At 43.4% G+C, this 21,782-nt stretch overlaps 1 protein-coding gene across 1 annotated transcript in view; it reads right to left on the reverse strand.

The window, feature by feature from the left end:
• Positions 1 to 13: 13 nt before the first annotated feature.
• LOC134372476 (speedy protein E3-like) overlaps positions 14 to 21,782 on the reverse strand; it is a 104,205-nt gene continuing 82,436 nt past the window's right edge. The window contains exons 11-15 of the mRNA XM_063089966.1: positions 3,514 to 3,732; positions 2,795 to 2,853; positions 2,099 to 2,184; positions 255 to 423; positions 14 to 73 (exon numbers count right to left, since the gene is read on the reverse strand). Coding sequence (XP_062946036.1) covers positions 14 to 73; positions 255 to 423; positions 2,099 to 2,184; positions 2,795 to 2,853; positions 3,514 to 3,732 — 593 coding nt within the window. The remainder of the gene's footprint in view (positions 74 to 254; positions 424 to 2,098; positions 2,185 to 2,794; positions 2,854 to 3,513; positions 3,733 to 21,782) is intronic.

Below are 21,782 nucleotides of genomic sequence, written 5' to 3' on the forward strand. Positions count from 1 at the left end.
GGTCCCCAGAGCTCTAGGGAATATGGGTGCGATGTCGTCCCCACACCCAGAGCTCCGGATCATAAGCTTGGATCTGCAAAGAGAAAAAGCCCTCTGAAAAGACGAGACTCCCCAGGAAGACGCCTCCCTCCCCTGGTCCAGCCTCCAGGTCTTTGTAGTCCCCAAATCCCAACTCCAAGTCCCCATGTTCCCGTCTGTCTCCAATCCGGCTTTATCCCACACCCTCCGCTCAGAATCGCCACAGCCCCACCCACCTGTTCACACTCTTCCCGGGTAACCCTAGCCTTCCAGCCCATGGAACGGAAGAATTGGAATCTCAGTTTGTGGAACAAGGGACGCTGGGCGCGGTTCCGTCCGTAGAGGAATGAAAAAATGGCCTGTTTAGGGGCCTCGTTGTCCTCCTCCATGTCACTGGCCAGGTAGCTGGAGAAAGAAATTAGGTTGCTTGTCAGGGGCACAAGCGGGAAGGACCTCCACGTGAGGTCCGCCTCCCAGAAAGGACAGGCCGGCCGTCCTCAGCACAGGACTCTCATCAGCCCTACGCAGTGTGACAGAGTATGACCCATTCATCAAGAGGCCACTGCTGGATGGAGACCTTCCAAAGGGCGCCTCTCACACCTTGATGATGAAGACAAAAACCCAACTGGAGAACCTGAGGATGTCTCTTGCCATCCTTAGGCAATGCAGTTGACATCGATTTCCCCATTCCCATCCTCGTCCCCCTTCCATTGAACTTGTTACATGTGCACACACCTGTCTCTCCTGCTATATCGTAAATACCCTGAGGACAGAACGTGACCCTGACTTATTTCTCTCTTCATCCCTCTCCTACCAAATGGCTAATGTAGGACTTGGTCATGCTGGTGCGTCAGTTCACCAGGTATTTCTTGGATCTCTCTTCCCATCACCTCACATTCCCTGGCACATAGGATGTGCCTCTTAGGATCTTGTGAATGAATGAATGCTTTATCCTATAGCCAAATGCCACACCGATTACCTCATAGACTCAATATAACATAAACACTTCCAAATTGAAAATAATTGTGGTGAGGCCTTTAAGAGTACATTAACATTTTGACAAGACCCTGCTTTCAGTAGATGTCTATTCTAATGGGATTAGGGAAAGGGAAGGGGAAAATAAGAAACTATACTCCAAAGTATCATATCATAATAGAATTAATCAAAGTGCTACTAAGATGAAGAAGTTGGAAGATCAGGGAAGCCATCAAGAAGGTTTTGGTGTTTGAACGGACTTTAAGGATAAGTAATTTTCTTCAGATATGTGTGTGTGGAAGGCGCCTAGACAGAAAACAATATAAAAATTGAGGGAAGGGCATTTGAAAGGAGCAGAGAAACAAAGGAATGAAATATCAAGATGGTAAGCAGGTTCGATTGGAGAGAGATTGCACGGTTAGGTGAATTCAAGCTGAGAACTGTGGCTTTGATTTGGGAAGTCATTAACCAGTGAAGTCATTGAGGAGGACTGTGAGGCAGTTTTGTGTTTTGGAAGGCAACACATGTAAAGCCCACTGGCTTGGAGAGAGACTTGTGAGAAACACCAGCAGGGAGCATTTTACAATAGATCCGTGTTATGCTAGGAGGTTCTGAATTGTGGCCTCGGCCATGGGAATCCAGAGGGGGAAGACAAAATTAATTTGGTATTGGTATTGGAAAGAGAGAAACAGAGAAATCAGAAATGAGTATTTGCCTGGGGGCAGGGTTGTGTCAAGGCTTTCTTCCGCTCCTCTGTGGAGAGTTTCATGTTTCCGTTTGCTTTCTTCAGTTTTTTTTTTTTTAAGTGACATTAGGTGGTTACTTTTTCACAAAGAACAGCTTAGGAACACTAAACTGTAATCGTACAATTTTCATACACAGAGTAAAACTGTAGAAATAGGTTAAAAAACAGATGAACGGTTAGCATTCTAGGGCTTGCCAGTTAGCCAACTCGGTAGAGTGCGGCGCTGATAACACCAAGGTCAAGGGTTTGGACCCCCAAACTGGCCAGCTGCTGAAATAAAAATAGCGTCCCACTTCTCGCTCTCCCACTTCCCTCCCAGGATTATGGATATTAACCTATGGGATGAGGCAAAGTACTCACAGCGCTATGAAGAAATGAATCCGTCGGTATTGCCAGGGAAAGAGGCCAGCCCTGCTGAAATAAGCTATGACCATAGACAGGAGATACTGATGGAGAGAAGAATAACAATAGAAGAGGGGTCAAGCCTGGAAGAGGAAGAACCTCGAGATAAGGGAATGGGAGGCTGGGGCAGGGCTTGCTGTCAGAGAAGAGACCCCAGTGTTGGCTGAGCATCCTTCCTTGTGGGGGAGCAGAGGGAGTGTCTGAAGTTTCTTTGCAAATCAGAGAAGTCAGGGGAAGGGACGCTGCTGATGCTCCCATGATGGCAGCTCAGATGGGATCTTTCTTTTGAGGGAATATGTTTAGGACAGCTGGTGTCAGGAGGGTCTTTGGGAAGCTGGAGCAAATGGGAGTGCCAAATCCATGAGAAGAGATGGGCCAGGAACTTAAAGGAACAACCTAAGACGCAATACCCAGGGCAAGACCGTGGTCTAGGGCTCAGATCTCCAAGCAGGGGCAGGGGCCACCCATTCATTCTGCAAGGAACCATGAGGCCCCCCAAGGGAGATGCTGACAAGTCATAAAGGGGCCGGGACCGTGCGAGTGTCATGCTGGAGATGTGTCCAGGGAGAGAGGAGCAGAACTGTGGGTTAGAAAACCCTCCCCTCCCCCAGGTTATGCACTGGAGCAGGAATGTAATTTGGTGAACAACCTTACCTTGTCAGATACCATCAGATTTTTGTCCCAGGCTAGGAATCTTTTAACAACACGATCCTCTGTAAAAAGAAGGCATATATGACATTGAGAACAGGAACAGGGTTGTCATGGGAGCCACAGAGTCTGGAGGAGAACATGTCTCCCTTGGAGAAGGCTCAGTATCGCCAAGAGTTAGGAGGTTGGGAAGCAAAGAGAGAAGAACGTTCACTGGGTAGGGACAGTGGCTCCCGTTCTGAGAGCCCCTGAGGAGTGACTGAGTGAGGGGCTGGATATCATTAGAAAGTCTGCATGATTAAGAGCGATGCCCCCTCATCAAACATGAACGTTTGAAGTCGTAAACTAATTGCCTTCAGAAGTCATAAACTTATTCCCGTTATTTTCTCGTTAGATAGTCACATCGGGGTGTGAACATGACCTTGTTATCCCCTTCCACAGATGAAGACATTTAGATTCAGAAAAGTCAGCAAGAACTAATAAGTTTTGGAGGGTACAGTCGACACCAGGCTTTCTTATCCCGAGTGCAGCCTTTTTTCATGGCTAGCCTAATCCTATCATCTTCTAAGTGTCCCTGATGAGTGGCCAATACCGAGTCCTCCGGGGATGGAGAGCTCGCCAACTAGCAGGGCATTCTTTTCCATTGGAAAAGTGTCATTAATTGGATGTTTCTTCTCTTTTCAAAAGAATTGGATTGGAGGGTTCTATCTGGGGTCTCTTCCTACCAAGTAGCTTGGTGAAGACCTCGTGGTGCTCAGGGAGCACTGATGACACCCGCTGTCTCTTCAGCTTCATCTTGAGCCCACACAGCGTCTCCACGACCCAGGCGCCGTCTTCGTCGGGCACTAGCTCCTCCTCTGTCTCCTCCTCGAAAGCCACTGACCATTCCCTCTTCCTCTTCTGGCCAGGGGACGGAGGCACGGGGCTGGGATCTACCCAAGGGGCTGAAAAAAGAAACCAGGCTCCAGTGTAAAGCTTCTGTCTTTGGAATCCAGCCACTGGTCATCTAACCCCCGCCCCCTGACAAAAAACACCCCAAGCCTCTGCTCCATCTTCTTGAGGCCTCAAAACTGTTGGCTTTCTCCAAAGCCATCTTTCCATCTTTCTCCCTTGTTGCTCTTATCTGTCCCCACTCACCTTGCCATGGATCCATCTCCCTGTCCTCCAAACTCTTCCTCATCCAAGATAATTACTTCCACGGGGATTAAGCAGGGAAACCTCTGCTTGAGGCCCCTCTTCCCTTTTCTCAGTTTTCCTTGCAGGTGGACATTCTTTTCCACATCTCCTGTACTCTCATTCTCCATCCCTGGCTTGCTGAGACCCTCCTTTCTTTCCCACACACCCTACTCAGGTACTCCTTCCTGACTTCTGTACCCCTTCCTCCTTACTCGTCAGTTCTCTCAAATATTTTCTCCCTCCATTCACCTCACCTGAAGGTCCTGGGATTTCTTCATCCACCACCACATCCAGGGGATACCCCGAGGAGCTAGGCTCCTCCTCAGGCTGGGAACACGGTTCACAACTGGCCATGATTGCTCCCAAACTCTTCCTTCCCTTCCACGGAACCTAGACCCTAATCCGTCCAAACCGTTCTTCTGGATCCTGGTTAAAGCTAAGTCTGTTACGTCTTCTCCAAGCCGGGGAGAAGTCCGGAGTGGAGAAAGAAGATGCTGTTGTTCACCTGTGCTGCCAAGCACCCACGGAGTTTGGTCCATCCAGTCAGGAAGTTGGAAGCCTTTGATGTCATCAGTCATTCCAACCTGGCAACCAGTTTGAAGGAAAACATGTAACTGCCAGTCTGATGTGCACTTGTCCTGGAGATTGGGGTAAATGGTACCTCCTGCCACTGACCCAACGTCTGGCCATTTTCCAAAACTATCCTCAGGGTCTCCAGATCCCACTTTCCCTTCTCCCCCGCAGATGACCTGTTCTCTCCACTCTAAACGTGAAACATGTTGGACTTCCCTCCCCTCTGTGCACTCCCATTTCAGAGCCCAGTCTGGTGGCGTGGCAAGAAAATTTAGGGTAAGCAGAAATGGTAAGACCTTACCAGAGTGAGACAAGTATGTGCAAAAGATCCCAGGTAAACTGAATCGAATGAAACACTCAGATCAACACACTCAGTTTGGTAAAGCTATTCTGTTGAGTGTTGACTGACATTCACTGTGTTCACGATTCTGTACTGGGGGAACACACGTCCTCTGCCATCAGGCATCTTTGAGTCCAACAGACATTTAAATGACCTAAAAACATAGAAAACAATATGTGTCATCACACACCCTTCAAATGGTGTCTACAATTTCAGAGAGAGTATGGATTGCCTAAAGCCTACTCTTCAACTCCAATTAAGACACTCTAGTCTACATATCAAATTTTGGAGCATCCGAATCACTCTTGACCCAGAAATTTCACTACCGCTCAAGTACCCTATGAATAAAATAATATGTGAACAAGAAGACGAAATGGAAAAGTCTATGATATTTTCTGTGAATGTGGGACGCTCATGGGAGTACAAATGCAGAAAAGAATGTAACCTTCTCAATGTCACATGGTGCCAGGGGAAACCTTCTCCACTTCTTAACTCATGCCTCTCCTCTTCACCCGGGCATCTGAGTCTTGTTTTTTTTTTTTTTTTCCTTTGTTTTTTTCCTTTTTTTAATGTGGCAAAATATACGTAATAGAAAATTTACCATTTAAAGCATTTTTAAGTGCACAGTTCAAGACAGTAAGTACGTTCACTTGCTGTGCAACCGTCACCACCATCCATCTCCAGAACTTTTGCATCGTCCCAAACAAAAGCTCTGCACCCAGTCAATGCTGCCTCCCTATTCTCCCTCGCCCCAGCCCCTGGCAACCACCACTCTACTTTCTGTCTCTATAAATTTGACTCCTCTAGGTACCCTGTATACCTCACATGCTGTGGAGTCATACAGTATTCATCCTTTTGTGGCTGGCTCATTTCACTCAGCGTAATGTCCTCAAGCTTCTACCATGCTGTAAGATGTGTCAAAATTCTTTCTTTTTTAAGGCTGAATAATAGTCCAATTGTATGTATACGTCACATTTTGGTTATCCATTCATCCTTCATGGACATTGGGGTTGTTTCCACACATTGGCTCTAAGTCTTGCTTTTGATCCATTGTTAGAACTTATTGATGAGAAGCACATGTATTATTCAGGCTATGGCTAAAGTTTTATTTCCTATTTTGACACCTTCAATATTTCTTTATTTGAAAAAGGTGACCGGTAAGGTGATCTTAACCTTTGACTTGGTGTTGTCAGCACCATGCTCTCCCAAGTGAGCTAACCGGCCATGCCTACGTAGGGATCCGAACCCATGGCTTTGGTGTTTACAGCACCACACTCTCCCAAGTTTCTCTTTCTACCAATTTAGTGTTTTGCTTTGGTTTTGGTTTATTTTTAGCTGAATTATTCCCTACTGGTAGTGTCAATGTTTGGGAATTTGGCTTGACAATCTGACCACTTGGTTATCTCTTTAAAAGGATTAATGTTTCCAGATATCTAATCTCTATTAGATATTAGGGTGAGACAGCAGTCTTATTTGTGAGTCTTTTCTGTTTGTCTGTCTACTTTGAGCTCAAATCAAAAAGAATCTGATTCCCACTGTGAAAACAGCTCTTTGATATCTGAATTGGTGAGTTTTTGAGTTTCTATATTTACTCTTGATTTATATCTAAAATTTTAGAGTTGAGGTTATATGCTCTATTTTTCTGTATGTCTATGTGTAATTCAGAAAGGTCCCTACTTCTGTGTGCATGTGATAGAGTTTGGATGTGTTGTCCCCCCAAAGTTCATGTCAAAATCTGATCCCCAGCTCGGCAATGTTAGGAGCGGTTTGGGTTATGGGGGCATATCCCTCAGGAATAGATTAATGCCCTGGGTGGGGGTAGTGAGTCAGTTCTTTCTGTATTAGTGCCAACGAGAACTGGTTGTTGTATTAGTCCCCACAAGAGCTGGGAGGCACTGGAACCTCGCCCACCCCCGTCTCTCTCCTCTCTCTCTCTCTCTCTCTCTCTCTCTCTCTCCCTCCCTCTCCCTCTCGCTTCTGCTCACCATGTGATCTAATTTTACTTGCCAGCTGCCTGCAGTTTTCCACCATGAGTAGAAACAGCCTGAGGCTCACACAGATGCAGCTGTCCCAGAATCGTGAGCCAAATAAACCTCTTTTCTTTATAAATTACCCAGTTTCAGGTGTTGTGTTATAGCAGCACAAAAATGGACTGATACAGGGTGTATAATGTTTTCCTACGTCTGAAAGGTTTAAAGTAGATTATTGTTTCATAAATTTAAGGGCTCTCTGTTCGCCTCCCCTAGAGGAGAGTTAGTGTTGCTTGCTGCACCTATTTTTGGCACCAACAAGGGAGGGAGATTGAGACCACAAGGGGCAGACTTATGCGAATCCAGTAGCTGGCATTCTCAGTAAAAGGAATTTATACCAGCCTGTGTGACCACAGTGACGGAGCATGTTGAGTGGAAGGGGTTTCTCTTTTGAATGACATTCCGCTAGAGGTGCTATAGAACACAGAATATTCTTGACTATGTCTGGTGCGTGTGACAGGATTTGACTAATAAACGTGCCCTAAAAGGAGACCAACTGAGCATGTGCAAGATTGTGTTACATACCAGAAGACCATCCCCTTAGTTGAATATTCCTTAGGTAGCATGAGTACGTATTAGATCGAGTAGAAAAGCTGAGTCCCGGCAGAAGGTGGGGCTCTTGCTCACTCTCTCTAGGGCCAGCTAGTGCTCTGGCTGTGGAGTATGTATTTCTTTGTTTTTGTATCAAACTTAGTTTCCGCAAGAGGCTGCTCACTCTCTTGAGCCAGCCTGCACTCTGTACTGAACTTTACATGTATATCTCTTACTTTGGTGTTAAACTTTTGTGTTAAACTGGGCCCTGCTCAGTCTCTGGAGCTAGGCTGCACTTTCTGTGTGAAGTGTGTATCTCTTATTCCTTCCATTAAACCTGTTTTCATCTTCTACTGTGACTCTGCTCTTAAATTCTGTCCTGTGCTGGAGTCAAGAAAGTGGTAAGAGAGCAGGATGATTTGAGGCTGACAGTCAGGCCTCACCAGACCCTTTTCTGCGGCATCAGGGATAGAAGGCAGTCTGTAACCTGAAAAAGGGCCCTCACCAGAAATGGACCATGCTAGGACCCTGATTTTGGACTTTCAGCCTCCAGAACTGTGAGAAATAGACGTTTGTTGTTTAAGCCTCCTCGTCTATGGTCATTTGTTCTAGCAGCCCGATCTGACTAAAACAACATAATTTAGGTAAATCTTTGTCAAATAAGCCTAGTTCAATATTTTTTGGTTTAATAAAAACAGCTATGTCTTGTCTGAGGTATGAGCGTTAGGCATAAATTTTTTATTGTACTTATGAATGTTCTTCCTAAACTTTATAGGTTTCCCAATCAAATAAGCTAACATTACTTCTACTTAATGTTTAAGGTTATGACAAATGCAAATTTGTGTTTCACCAAATTTAATTATTATTCAGACAAACTTTATTTCAGCGGTAACTGTGTTTTGTAGTATGTCACCTTGATGATAAATTCCGACATCTTTTGTTGACTTAAACCCTTGGACTGATATTAAATTGAGTTCATTCATAGAGAGTCATTGGATACCTAGGTCATTTATAAGTAAGAATCCTGAAACATTGACTACTAAGCATAATCTTAAGTTTATACGCTCCTGCTTTTTGTTTGTTACAGAGAGGCTATATCTTGGGGTCTTCTGATGAATGCGTTCATTTTTACCACTTTGATAAGTTGCGTAAGGAATGTTCGTAGCTATGTCAAGTTGTGTTGCATGTATTCATGAGCTCTACTAGTCTGCTAAAATACTGATATGGGATAGTATGTTCTCAGTTCTTTACACTCCAGCTTTCTTTGTGGAATGGAAGTAAGTTTGGTTAAAAGTTATAATTAGTGTAGTGGATTCAATTATGTCCCCCTCAAAACTCCCTGAAACTTGAATTGTGTCCCCCATGTTTTGTGTATTAGAAACTTAGGCCCCACTGTGACTTTTGAGAGGGTGGGAAATCCTATTACGGTAATTGGAAGGTGGAGCCTCAAAGAGGCGATTGGATTCTAGGACTGTGCAGTAGTGAATGGATTAAAAATGGTGGTCAGGGGCATGGTTCTGTGGGCTTTAAAAGAAGAGAGAGTCTTTCCCTCTCTTTGCTCTCTCTGCTTCCACCATCTTGCAATGTGAGACCCCTTGGTGACTGTTGCCACCACCAGATGGACTTTGGACTTCCCAGCCTGAGAAACTGTAAGCAATAAATTTCATTTTCTTTATAAATCACCCACTTTCAGGTATTTTGTTATAAGTAACATAAACGGACTAATACAGTTAGTATACATGAATGGAACTCCAGAGAGGGACAACTTTGTAGGCAAGGTAATAGGCTGTGTCTTTGTTAGTGGGGAAAAAAAAGAAAATAGTTTTATGCTAAAGTAAAAAGACTTCTTGTAGAAGTCCAGAAAGGATAGTGGAGGATAAAAGCTGAATGAATATAGAAAGTTGTAAGAAATGAGTGGAAAGAGAATGTTGTGTGCCTTGGCCAAAGGTGGCTCCCTTTTCATAACTTTATTTATAAGATTTTCAAAAAGAGCTTATGGTTCTGTTAATATCAAATATTATCTTGGTGCTAAACTGGAATTTGGTTTTCTCTCTGTTAAAAACGATGATTATTTTTGTGAAGTGTTGATTTGCTCTTAATGAGGTTGTAAAAATTATTCTTTACATTCTGTGTATTCAGCCCAAACAGCAGAGATTCTGTATCTCACCAGAAATAACTTTCTATACTTTGTTCTCACCTTACCATGCCTGAGATTGTTTTCTCTTCTTTTCTTTTATTTCCTTTTTCTTTTCTTTCATTCTTTTTCTTTCGGCCAGGAAGAGGGATTTATTCTGGCTGAAAGAACGTGTGAGCAGAATAGCCATGTCAGCCTGCCTCCCTGAGTGGCTAAAGTTTAGGGTTTTTAAAGGGAAAAAAAGAATGCGGGTATGTGCAGGTGGTAGTGGGGACGGTGGGTGGGAATCACAGGGTTTACAGGTGGCATGAGTCAGACATCAGGATTCCATGATGAAAAGGCTTCTTGGCGTCATGGGGTGTGTGGCCGATGGTCTGCTGAGCCTCAAGTCCCTGTTGTTATGTTGAGGCTGGAGGCATTATTTCAGTTTGAAGGTTGGGAAGTCCAAGTCCAGGGAACACGGTTGGTGAGCACCTTCTTGGGGAGTCGTGACTCTTCACAGCAATGCAGGGTGTCACATGGTGGGTGGCTTGAGAGGGAGGGGGGAGAGCGAGAGGGAATCTCTTTAAAATAAAACCAACTAAGGTTCCACATTTGTGCGAAAGTGGAGGTTATCTACAATTGTGTTCCTTTTTGTATGTTTATTTATAATACCATATTGTCATTTTTAATTAATAAGTACCCAATAAAATCTCAGACATTCGTGATCCTGATAAAGGAGGTGCCATTTCCCTGGGCTTGGATTTCAGGACATGCATGCCTCTGGGTCTCCAGCCACTCCCTGAGGTCTCAAGCCCCCTGCTCTGAGCTCTCTCCTAGGGGGACGTTACTGTTGCCAGTTAGACCTATTTTCAGAACCAACAGGGGAAAATGACACCAGGAGGGGCTGGCTTATGCAAATCCAGTGGCTGGGCATGCTCAATAGAGAGCACAGAGCATTCTCAAATACACCCGGTGCATGTGATAGGGTCTGACCAATGAACATGCTCCAGGAAGAGACAGACTGAGCATGTGCAAGACTAAATGTTAAGTGCCTGGGAGCCAGCCCCACAACTGAATGTTTGTTACTTAGAGAAAGTATAAAAGCTGAATCCCAGCCAAAGGCAGGGTTGTTGCTCACTATCCCAGAGGTGGCTTGCGTCTCCCTGGGTGAGGTGCGTGTACTTTACCTTGTACGGAACTGACTTTCAGCAGGTGGCTGCTCATTCTATTGAGCCAGCTGCACTTTGTACTGAACTTCAGGTATGTTTTTCTCGATGTCTGTACTGAACTTTTGTGTTAAAGTTGGTGTGGGGCCTGCTCCGTCTCTGGAGGATTCCGCACTCTCTGTGCAATCTGTACTTCTTATCTGTCATCTAAAACTTGTTCTCACTGTCTGTTGTGACTCTGCCCTTGAATTTTTTCCTGTGGCTGAGTCAAGAACCTGGTAAGAGGACTGGGTGGATTGAGGCCAACTATTGGGGCCCCCAGACCCTACCTCCGCCATCAGTCCTATCTTAAGTATTCAGATCTCCTGACGACATTTGATTTTTCCATCCCCAAGTTCAATCCTAAGTGTAAGATGAAATACAATAAAATAAAACTTTCAGTGTATCTTTTGTACCGAAGTGTCTTTGAAATTTCCTAGGGGGCCTGAGGAAAATGACAGAATTTGTTTTTTCACCTTATAAAAAGAGAAGTGTTAGAAATAATTAAGTTTATTTGATGAATGAGTTGCATGGGAAGTTGAGGACTCCCAAACCATGTGTTCCCACAAGCAAGGCTAAGTTGCCTTGTATATCCTAGCTTTGGAGTTTACATGGATAACTGGGCCACTTCCAGGACTAGTGGGCCTGTAGAAAATCCCATTCCTCCCACTGTAGGAAGCCCCAGGCCTCCTGACAGAGGGAGGAACTCAGAGCCTTGTCCTTATACTTATACCCTAGCCCGTTGAGGCTCGACACCATAGCAAACATACCAATTTTCTTCCAATCCAGAATCCCAGCCAGATTTTTTTTTTAGATATGGACAAGATTATTCTAAATTTTATATTTCAGAAAGGAATAGGAACTAGAATGGCAAAGACCATTTCCAAAAAGAAGAATAAAATGGAAGAAACCCTTGTACCTTATTTCAAGACATTGTATAGCTATAGTAAGAAAGACTGTGTCGCAGACTTCATGAATATGACCCCAAAAGCAAGGGACACCAAAGGAAAAATAAACAAATGGGATTATATCAAACTAAAAAGCTTCTGCACAGCAAAAGAAACAATTAACAGAGTTAAAAGACAACCAACAGAGTGGGAGAAAATATTTGCAAAATATACATCTGAGAAAGGATTAATATCCAGAATATATAAGGAACTGAAACAACTTTACAAGAAAAAAACAAGCAACCCAAGTAAAAAATGGGCAAAAGAGCTAAGTAGGCATTTCTCTAAGGAAGATATACAAATGGCCAACAGACATATGAGAAAATGCTCCACATCACTCAGCATCCGGGAAATGCAAATCAAAACCACACTGAGATACCATCTAACCCCAGTTAGGATGGCTAAAATCCAAAAGACTCTGAACGATAAATGCTGGCGAGGTTGCGGAGAAAAAGGAACTCTCATACATTGTTGGTGGGACTGCAGAATGGTGCGGCCTCTATGGAAAATGGTATGGAGGTTCCTCAAACAATTGCAGATAGATCTACCATATGACCCAGCTATCCCACTGCTGGGAATATACCCAGAGGAATGGAAATCATCAAGTCGAAGGTATACCTGTTCCCCAATGTTCATCGCAGCACTCTTTACAATAGCCAAGAGTTGGAACCAGCCCAAATGTCCATCATCAGATGAGTGGATACGGAAAATGTGGTACATCTACACAATGGAATACTACTCAGCTATAAAAACGAATGAAATACTGCCATTTGCAACAACATGGATGGACCTTGAGAGAATTATATTAAGTGAAACAAGTCAGGCACAGAAAGAGAAATACCACATGTTCTCACTTATTGGTGGGAGCTAAAAATTAATATATAAATTCATACACACACACACATACACACACAAAAAAAAACCGGGCTGGCGGGGGGAAGAAGATATAACAACCACAATTACTTGAAGTTGAGCAATTACTTGTCCTCAAGCAAACAGAGGGGACATTGGTGGCGGGGAGGGGGGGAGGGAGCAGGGAAGGAGGTTTTGGTGAGGGGCAACAATAATCAGCCACAATGTATATTGACAAAATAAAATTAAAAAAAAAAAAAAAGGATAGACTGTGTCGTATAGGTGGAAAGATAGATAATTGAACAGAGAACCCAGAAATATACCCACACAAATATGTGTAACTGGTTTTTGGCAAGGGTGGGGAAACAACTCAAATCTAAGGTCAAGAGTTTGGATCCCAGTACTGCCCAGCCACAAAAAACAAACATAAACTCAATGGAGGAAAAAAGAGCTTTTTTAGCAAATGGTGGTGGAACAATTGGACAGGAAGTAGAAAACTGAACCTTGACTTAAAGCTCAAAAGGTTAATTGAAAATTAACTCAAAATGTAAAACTGACTTAAATGTAAAATGTAGAAGTATAAAATTTAAAAAAAAATTTAGGAATAGAAAATCTTCAGGATTTAGAAGAAGCTTGTTAGACTTGAAACCAATAGCACAGCCCATAACAGAGAAAATTGATGAATTGCACTTGATGAAAATTAAAAACTTTTGCTCTACAAAAGATCCTGTTCAGAGGATCAAAGGACAAAGTACTACTATCTAGAATATATAAAGAACTCTCAAACTAAACAGTAAATTTGGGCAGTTTTCTACTAAAAATGCAACTGCAACGCAACCCAGCAATCATACTCCTAGGTATTTATCCCAGAGAAATGAACCGTTGTGTCCACACAAACACCTGCGCACAAATGTTCATTGTATCTTTAATTGTAATAGCCCCAAACTTGAAACAACCGAGACATCCTTCAGTGGATGAATAATTAAACAGACTGAAGTACATCTGTACCATGGAATACAACTCAGCAGTGAAAAGGAACAAACTATTGATACCCCTAACCTCTTGGATCTCTAGGGAGTTGTGCTAAGTGAAAAAAGCAAGCCCCCAAATTACATACTGTATAATTCCATTTATATAGCCTTCTCCAAATGACAGAATTATACAGAAAGAGAACTAATTAGGGGCTGCCAGGGGAGCCCCTGGCAGTTAGGACAGTGAGTGTGACTATGTAAGGGTAGGTAGCACCAGGGAATTATTGGTGGTGATGGAATAGGTTTATATCTTGATCCAGTGATGTTTACAAAAATGTATAGTAAAATGGCATAGACCTATACACACGTTGTATCAATGTCAGTTTTCTGATTTGAGTATTATACTATGGTTATGTAAGATGTCATCATTGGGGGAAATTGGGTGAATGGTACTTGGAACCTCTGTGTACTGTCTTCCCAATTTTCTGTTAATCTCTGATTATTTTGAAATAAAAATCAAAGGAATCCCATTATGTAATTGCAATAAAAGCACATTCTGTTGAGTGAAAAATCCAGACACGAGAGAGTACTGCATAATTCCAATTTTATGAAACTTTAGAAAAGACAAGTCGAATCTTAGGCACACAAAGCAGATTAGTGGCTTCAGAGAGCCAGGGTAGTTACACGGTCATATAAATTTTCCAAAAGTCATCAAAATGTGCACAGAAAACAAATGATTGTTGTTATTTATATTATTTCTTAATCAAGTTGATTTTTAAAACAAAACAAAAAATGACTTTTCTAAATTAGTTGTGTATCCATTGGCATATAGCAATGGCTGGCATTCTCTCCTCCTTCCTTTTGGTAATGCAACCCCTAATATTGTTTTCAACTTTGGTTACAGTTGGTGTGGCATATGATGAATTAAAGCTAAAGACATTTGAGAGAAAAGAGTCTGAGTAATCACTGAATCGTTTTCTTAAAGGCAAGGGCACTGATCCTGGAATTCCTCTTTTCCTCCTGCCCCCTCGGTGGTGAAGAGTGACAAACCTCAACAGTCATCTTGGACCCAGAGATGGGAGCCACCTGTCAAGAGCAGCAGAGCCAAGCCATCCAACGGTGACCCTGGTTGGCTTCGTGAGAGAATGATTTCCCTTTTACCATTGCACTGTCACGTGAGGTAGGAAGAAGTCTCCATTTTGGTTGAACTGCTGTATTTTGGAGTCTCCCTGTTTCGTCATTATCCAACACATTAATGCATTACACTCTACTCATCAGCAGGGCACGAGAGTGTTCATTTCCCACACCTTCCATGACACTGAATATTGTCAAACATATTAAATATTATGAAAAGAAGAGCCTATTGCTGTGGTTATAATATTGCTGGCCATTACTAAATGCAGTGGATCGAATGGCCCCCCAAAGTCACTGAAGTTTAATCCCCTCCGTAAGTGTTGAGGGTTGGAAATCCTATTACGATCATTGAAGATGGGGTCTTGAAGAGGTGATTAGATTGTAAGGACCATGCCGTAGTTCATGAGCATGGTTGTGAGGGCTTTAAAAGGAGTGTACATGAGCGTCTCTCTCTCTTTCTCTCTCTCTGTCTCTCTCTGTCTCTCTCTCTCTCTCTCAATCTCTCTCTCTCTCTCTCTCTGCTCCACCATTTCTACTACGTGAGATCCCTGAGTCACTGTCACCACCTTCAAAGCCTTTGCCAGGTGTGTTCCCTGGACTTTGGACTTCCCAGCCTCTGAAAGTGTAAGAGGTAACTTTTATTTTCTTAATAATTCACCCAGTTTGAGGCATTTATGTTATAAGCAACAGAAATGAATTAATACAGTTAAGTGTTATGGACTAAATAGTATCCCCCCAAAATTCATATGTTCAAGCCCTAACCCCAATGGGACTGTATTTGGAGATGGGGTCTTTAAGGAGGTATTTAAGGTTAAATGAGGTCATAACAGTGGGGCCTTGATCTGATAGAAATGGTTCCCTTGTAAGAAGAGGAAGAGAGACCAGAACTCTCACTCTCTCCTGTGCTCCTGCACAGACGGAAGGCCTCATGAGGACACAGCAAGGAGGTGGATGTCTGCAAACCAGGAAGAGAGGCTTCACCAGAAACCAACCCTGCCAGCACCTTGATCTTGGACTTCCAGCGTTCATCACTGTGAGAAAATGAATATCTACTAGTTAAGCCGCACACCCTATGGTATTTTGTTATGACAGCCCCAGCGGACTAATACAGTAAGGCTCAGATATTTTCCATATATATCAGACGCTTACCCCTTCTTAATTGTAATTCCTGGGTTCATATTCCGTGCTATTTTTCTTTTTTCTTTGTTTTTTCCCCCTTATTTATTTCTCATATTAGAAATGGCATACCCTTGAAAAATGTGTTATAATTAAATTTTCCAGTATCATTTGTGTTTTGACTTGGTTAAAATGGTCCTTTCTTCACATCAAAATTTAAAAGTTTTACAGAATTAAAACTATGTATCTTTTCTTTTGGGGCACTTGGATTTTCTGATTTCTATATTTCTCTAGAATCTACCCCTACATAGATGTTCTACAAGTTTTATTCTGCCAGGAGGCCATAATGTCTGGAAATGTAAATTATATAATTATAAAGCCTGGAAATAAAATGTCATTATGTGTTTGTTTTTTAAAACAGGATTCTAGCTGCAGCACTCTAATCTCTGCCTCCATCTTTACAAGAGATGGAGGTATTTACAGGTCAGGGTAGCTGAACAACCAGAGCAGGCACTTTGGTCACGAGGAAGAAGAGCACAGCCACAGAGATGCAGGAGCATCTTGGGGAAGAAGCTGAATGGATGGGAGTAGCTGCAGAGACAGGTGCCCTGAAGTTTCCTGCTGGACTCTTTTGTTTCACTCCTATCATTTCTTCCTAATTTCTCAGTGTTTCATCTTCATAAAGCTCCTTCCTCTTGCTTGTTCCCACTCTTAAACCATCCCAGATGCCCGCTGCAGTTCCATCCATTACAGCCACTATTTCCTGGGCATCCCATTCATCTTCACAAGTCCTGTAGCATGATTCTTTTCCTCCGCTCATGAAATTCTGGCTGCCCAATTCTGTGCCGTAGTTTCGGTTTTCCCATCTGATCCACTCTGTGTGAGTTATGAACCCATCACACCCTTGATTCCTGTTACGCTCCTACTTTTCCAGCTTCTCACCATACAGTTTCACCTTCTCCCACCCCTCTATTCTCCGGGACATCCAGCTGCTCCCAGCCCCATGCTGCAGCCTCCAGGGCCACTGCCTCCCTAGCTTGGCTTGGCCTCCACATGCAGCTCTTTAGGATCTTCTGTTCAGGAAGCTTGGCCGCTCTGACTCTCCCACGTTCCTCTTCTCCTAGTAGTTCCTGCTGTCTCCCTTTGGAAGTCCATATCCTTCCCTCATCAGAACATTTCTCCCAAGCAGCTCCCTGGATTGATTTTCCCTGGAGGCTAGTCAGTGTCGTCCAGCCTCTCTCCCGTTCTCAGCTGGCCCATTCTCTTTGCCTTGGGAGTCACTTGAGCTTCATCCCCTTCTCAGCAGCCTCAGTTTCCCCTTCTCCCCAGCTGGGTCAGTCCTCTTCTCAGGCTTCTCTCTGCCTCTGAGCCAGTCCCACAGTGTTCTGTTCCAGGGTCCCTAAGCTCTGCCAATCCTCCTCCTGTCCTCTGTGGCCAGGCCATCTGTTTCCTTGCCTGGTTTGTCACTGCTTCATGGTTGGCATCCAAATTAGTCCATTTCTGTTGCTTATAACAAAATACCTGGGACTGGGTAATTTATAAAAAAACAAAATCTATTGCTTATGGTTTCAGAGGCTGGGAAGTCCAAAGTCCAGGGAGCACTTTCGGTGAAGGTCTTCTTTGGTGGTGCCTTTACAACAATGGCAGAAAATGGCAGAGCAGAGAGAGAGCAAGTTCCTCGTGCACTCTCCTTTTAAAGCCCTCAGAACCACGCCTAGTGGAGCTGTGAGAGCAGGACCGCCATGGAAACCCCAGAATTGTAGAGCTACCAGTATGCAGTGCCAGCCTGCGAGAGCTGAAGCATCACCTAAGAAAGCCGTGGGAGGGGAGCTGCCGGAGGACTTGGGGCCCTAACCCTCACACCTGCATGCAGAAGATATCGAACATGGAGTCAAGGTATGTGATTTGCCAGCTTTGAGATTTAGTGCCTGCCCTGCTGGGTTTAGGACTTGTTTGGGACCTGTTACCACTTTCTTTTGGCCTACTCTTCCGTTTTTGAACGGGAATACGTACCCCCTGCTTGTCCCACCATTGTATCTTGAAAGTAGATAACTTGTTTTAGATTTCATAGATGGGACGACTTTGAATAACTTTGGACTTTTGAGTTGAAACCAGTTAAAACTTTGGAGTTGATATGAATCTATTTGTATGTGAAAAGGACGTGAGTTTCGGGGAGCCAGGGGTGGAATGCCTTGGGTTAAATGTCCCCCCAAAACTTAATCCCCACTGTAACTGTTGAGGGTGGTAAACTCTGTTATGGTAATTGAAAGGTGGGGCCTTGAAGAGGTGATTAGCTTGCAAGACCATGCCCTACTGAATTGATGAATAATAGTGGTCAGGGGCGTGATTCTGAGCACGTTACAAGGAGTGTGCATGAGGAACTCTCTCTCTGCTGTGCCATTTTCTGCCATGTGAGACTCCTGGGTCACTGTTACCACCACCAAGACCCTCGCCAGGTGTGTTCCCTGGAGTTTGGACGTCCCAGCCCCTAAAGCTGTGAGCAGTAAATTTTGTTTTCTTACAAAGTGCCCAGTTCCAATAGTTCGTTGAAAGCAACAGAGGCAGACTAATACAGCGTCCATCACCTTGTTTCCTGGGCGACTCTTTTCATTCAGCTCATCCCTCACCTTAGCTGCTCTTCTTTCTTCACCTGCCCTCACCTGCAGTCCTGTGGAGACCCAGATCTTCTTATGTTCATGCAAATTCCTATGTGTCTCATCAGTGATACCTGTTCCCAAGCTGCTTCCATCAGACTGTTCCTCCTCTTTGTTTGTAGCTGTTTCCATACCTGCTGAACTATTCTCCACGTTAGTACTCCACCTGCACCCACTTCTGAGTGCTGTCCTCTCCTGGAGCCATCTCCATCAGGTGCAGCTGTCCCTGTGGCCCCTCCCACTGGTTTTGCTGTGTGTGGTTACTCGGTGCTCATCGGCTGATCTCACTGATCCTACCGGCACCCTTCCCCACCACACAAACGTACTTTTTTCTTCGTCTTCTCTGCACTCCGTTGCTCACCTGACACTAGCTGCTCCTATGCCTAGATCCTCTCTCCTCTGCCACCTTTCTCGGATCTTCTAAGCTGTTTCAGTTGCCCATGTGCACCCCCAAGTTTCAATCCTTCCCATTTCTTTGGCTTCTCCTGTCTTCTTGTGTCATAGGTCTGTCCTAAAGTGTCCCTGCATCTTCACCTGTTCACCTTCCCTGACTGCCGAGCTCTGACAGAGCTCCCAACTGTGGCTGTACGAAGTGTTGTATAAAGAATAATTTGTCTGGTCGTTGTCTCTGGCTCCTGGAGGGATCCTCTAAATCCTTGGAATTTTCTGGGTGATAGGAGTGTCTGTTACTCATGGTGGGCCCCTTGGACTACACCTGAGTTTATGCTAACCAGGTGAGTTAGCATGGGGGGCACACCAAAAAGATGAGCCATGTGATTAGAGGGTTGCAGCTTTGAGCCATGTGATGTCAGCCCAACCTCCAGGAAGGAGAGTGGGGGCTGGAGATTGAGTTCAGTCACATGGCTGATGATTGAATCAACCATGCCTATGTAATGAAACCCCAATAAAAACTCTGCACATGTACTATGGATTGAATTGCATCCCCTAAAGTTTAATATAATAGAAACTTAATTCCCACCGTGGCACTGTTAAGAAGGTGGGAAATCCTATTATGGCAATTGAAAAGTTGGGCCTTTAGGAGACAATTCGATTGTGAGGTCTGTGCCCTCATGAATGGATCGATCCATGCATGAAGTAATGGGCACGGTCCGGATGGCTTTCAAAAAAGAGTAAGGAGTTAGCTCTTTCTTTTGATTTATTTATTTTTTTTGAATTGAAACATAATTGATTGTACATATCTGGGGGTACAGCATTGGATATCAATACCCATGTGCAATATGTGGTGCTCACAATAGTATAATTAGGATATGCAGTATTACACAATGTCATCACTGTTTGTGGCCCTTTACCAATTTCTCTCTAATCCACCTCCCACTCCCCCTTTTCCCCCTCCCGCTCCCCTTTTCACATCTCTGGTAACCTCAGTTCTGTTGTCTCCTTTTGAAAGTTCAATGAATTATTGTGATTGTTGTATCTTTCTTTCCTTTTTTACATTTTTTATACATCTATTTGGTTGTTTTGGATTTTTTTTTGTTTTTCAGCTCCACTTATAAGTGAGGACATGCAGTATTTCTCTTTCTGTGCCTAGCTTATTTCACTTAACATAATTTTCTCTAGTCCATCCATGTTGCTATGAATGGCAGAATTTCATTCTTTTTACGGCAATGTAGTATTCCATTGTGTATATCCTTATCCGGTCATCTGTCAATGGACATTTAGTGTGGCCCCTGTAAATAGAGCTACATGAACATGGGAGTGCAGGTATCCCTTTGCCATGATGATTTCCATTCCACTGGGTATATACGGCAGTGGGATTGCTGGATGATATGGCAGTTCTATCTGTACTTGTTGGAAGAACCTCCATACTGTTTTCCATAATGGCTGCACTAATTTACAGTCCCACCAACAGTGTAGGAGGGTTTCTCTTTCTCTGCATCCTCTCCAGCATTTGTGGTTCTCTCTCTTCTTGATAGTAGCTAATCTTACTGGGGTGTGTCATTTTGATTTGCATTTCCCTGGTGCTGAGTGATGTTGAGCATCTTTTCATGTGTCTGGTGGCCATTTGTATATCTTTCTTTAAGAAATGCCTGTTAAGCTCATTTGCCCAATTTTTATTTGGGTTCCTTGTTTTTTTAATGTTAAGCTGTTTGAGTTCCTTGTGTATTTTGGATATCAATCCCTTGTCGGATGTATAGTTTGCACGTGTTTTCTCTCATTCCGTAGGTTGCCGTTCCACTCCGTTAATTCTTTCTTTTGTTGTTCAGAAGCCTTTTAGTTTGGTACAATCGCATTTGTTCATTTCTCATTTGTTGCCCGTGCTTTTGGGGTCTTTTTCGTGAAGTCATTGTCCAGTCCTACTTCCTGAAGTGCTTTCCCTGTGTTTTCTTCTCACCACTCCTATTTAACACACTTTTAGAAGTACTATCCAGAACAATCAGGGAAGAGGAAGAAAGAAAGGGCATCTCGATTGGAAAAGACAAAGTCAGGCTGTCGTTGTTTGCAGATGACATGATCCTGTATATAGGAAAACCTAAAGATGCTACAAAAAAAGACTCTTGTAGCTGAGAAACAATTTCAGTAAAGTTGCAGGATACAAAATCAACATGTGAAAATCAGTAGCATTTTTATACTCCCACAGTGAACTAGCAGAAAAAGAAGTCAAGAAAGCAAACGCGTTTACAGTAGTCACCAAAAAATGAAATAACTAGGAATAAATTTAAGCAAGCAGCTGAAAGACCTTTAGAATGAGAACTACAAATCACTGCTGAAAGAAATTAAAAAGGACATAAAAAGATGGAAAGACATTCCATGCTCTTAAATTGGAAGAATTAACATTATGAAAATGGCCGTACTACCCAAAGCCATCTATGGATTCAATGCAATCCCCATCAAAATCCCAATGACATTCCTCACAGAAATAGAAAAACTAATTTTAACGTTCATAGGGAACAACAAAGGAATCCTGAGCCAAAAATGATAATAATGGTAAAACCAGAGGCATTACACTACCGGAATCCAAATGATACTACAAAGCTGTGTTAACCAAAACAGCATGGTACTGGCATAAAAACAGACACTTGGACAAATGGAACAGAACAGAGGACCTGGAAATCAACCCACATACTTACAAGCACAGGATCTTCAAGAAAGGCACCAAGAACATACACTGGGGAAAAGACTGTGCCTCTTCAATAAATGGTGCTGGGAAAACTGGATAGCCATTATTTAGAAGAATGAAACTAGACGTGTGCCTCTCAACATATCCCAAAATCAACTCAAAATGGATTAAAGGCTTAAAAATAAATGTAGTGTTAGCTCTCTCTTGCCACACTGTTTTGCCATGTGGCACCCTGCGTTTCTGTGAAGGGTCAGCACCCATCCACAAAGC

This window comes from Cynocephalus volans, chromosome 3, assembly GCF_027409185.1.
Source record: "Cynocephalus volans isolate mCynVol1 chromosome 3, mCynVol1.pri, whole genome shotgun sequence".
In the NCBI taxonomy this organism is placed as follows: Eukaryota; Metazoa; Chordata; class Mammalia; order Dermoptera; family Cynocephalidae; genus Cynocephalus; species Cynocephalus volans.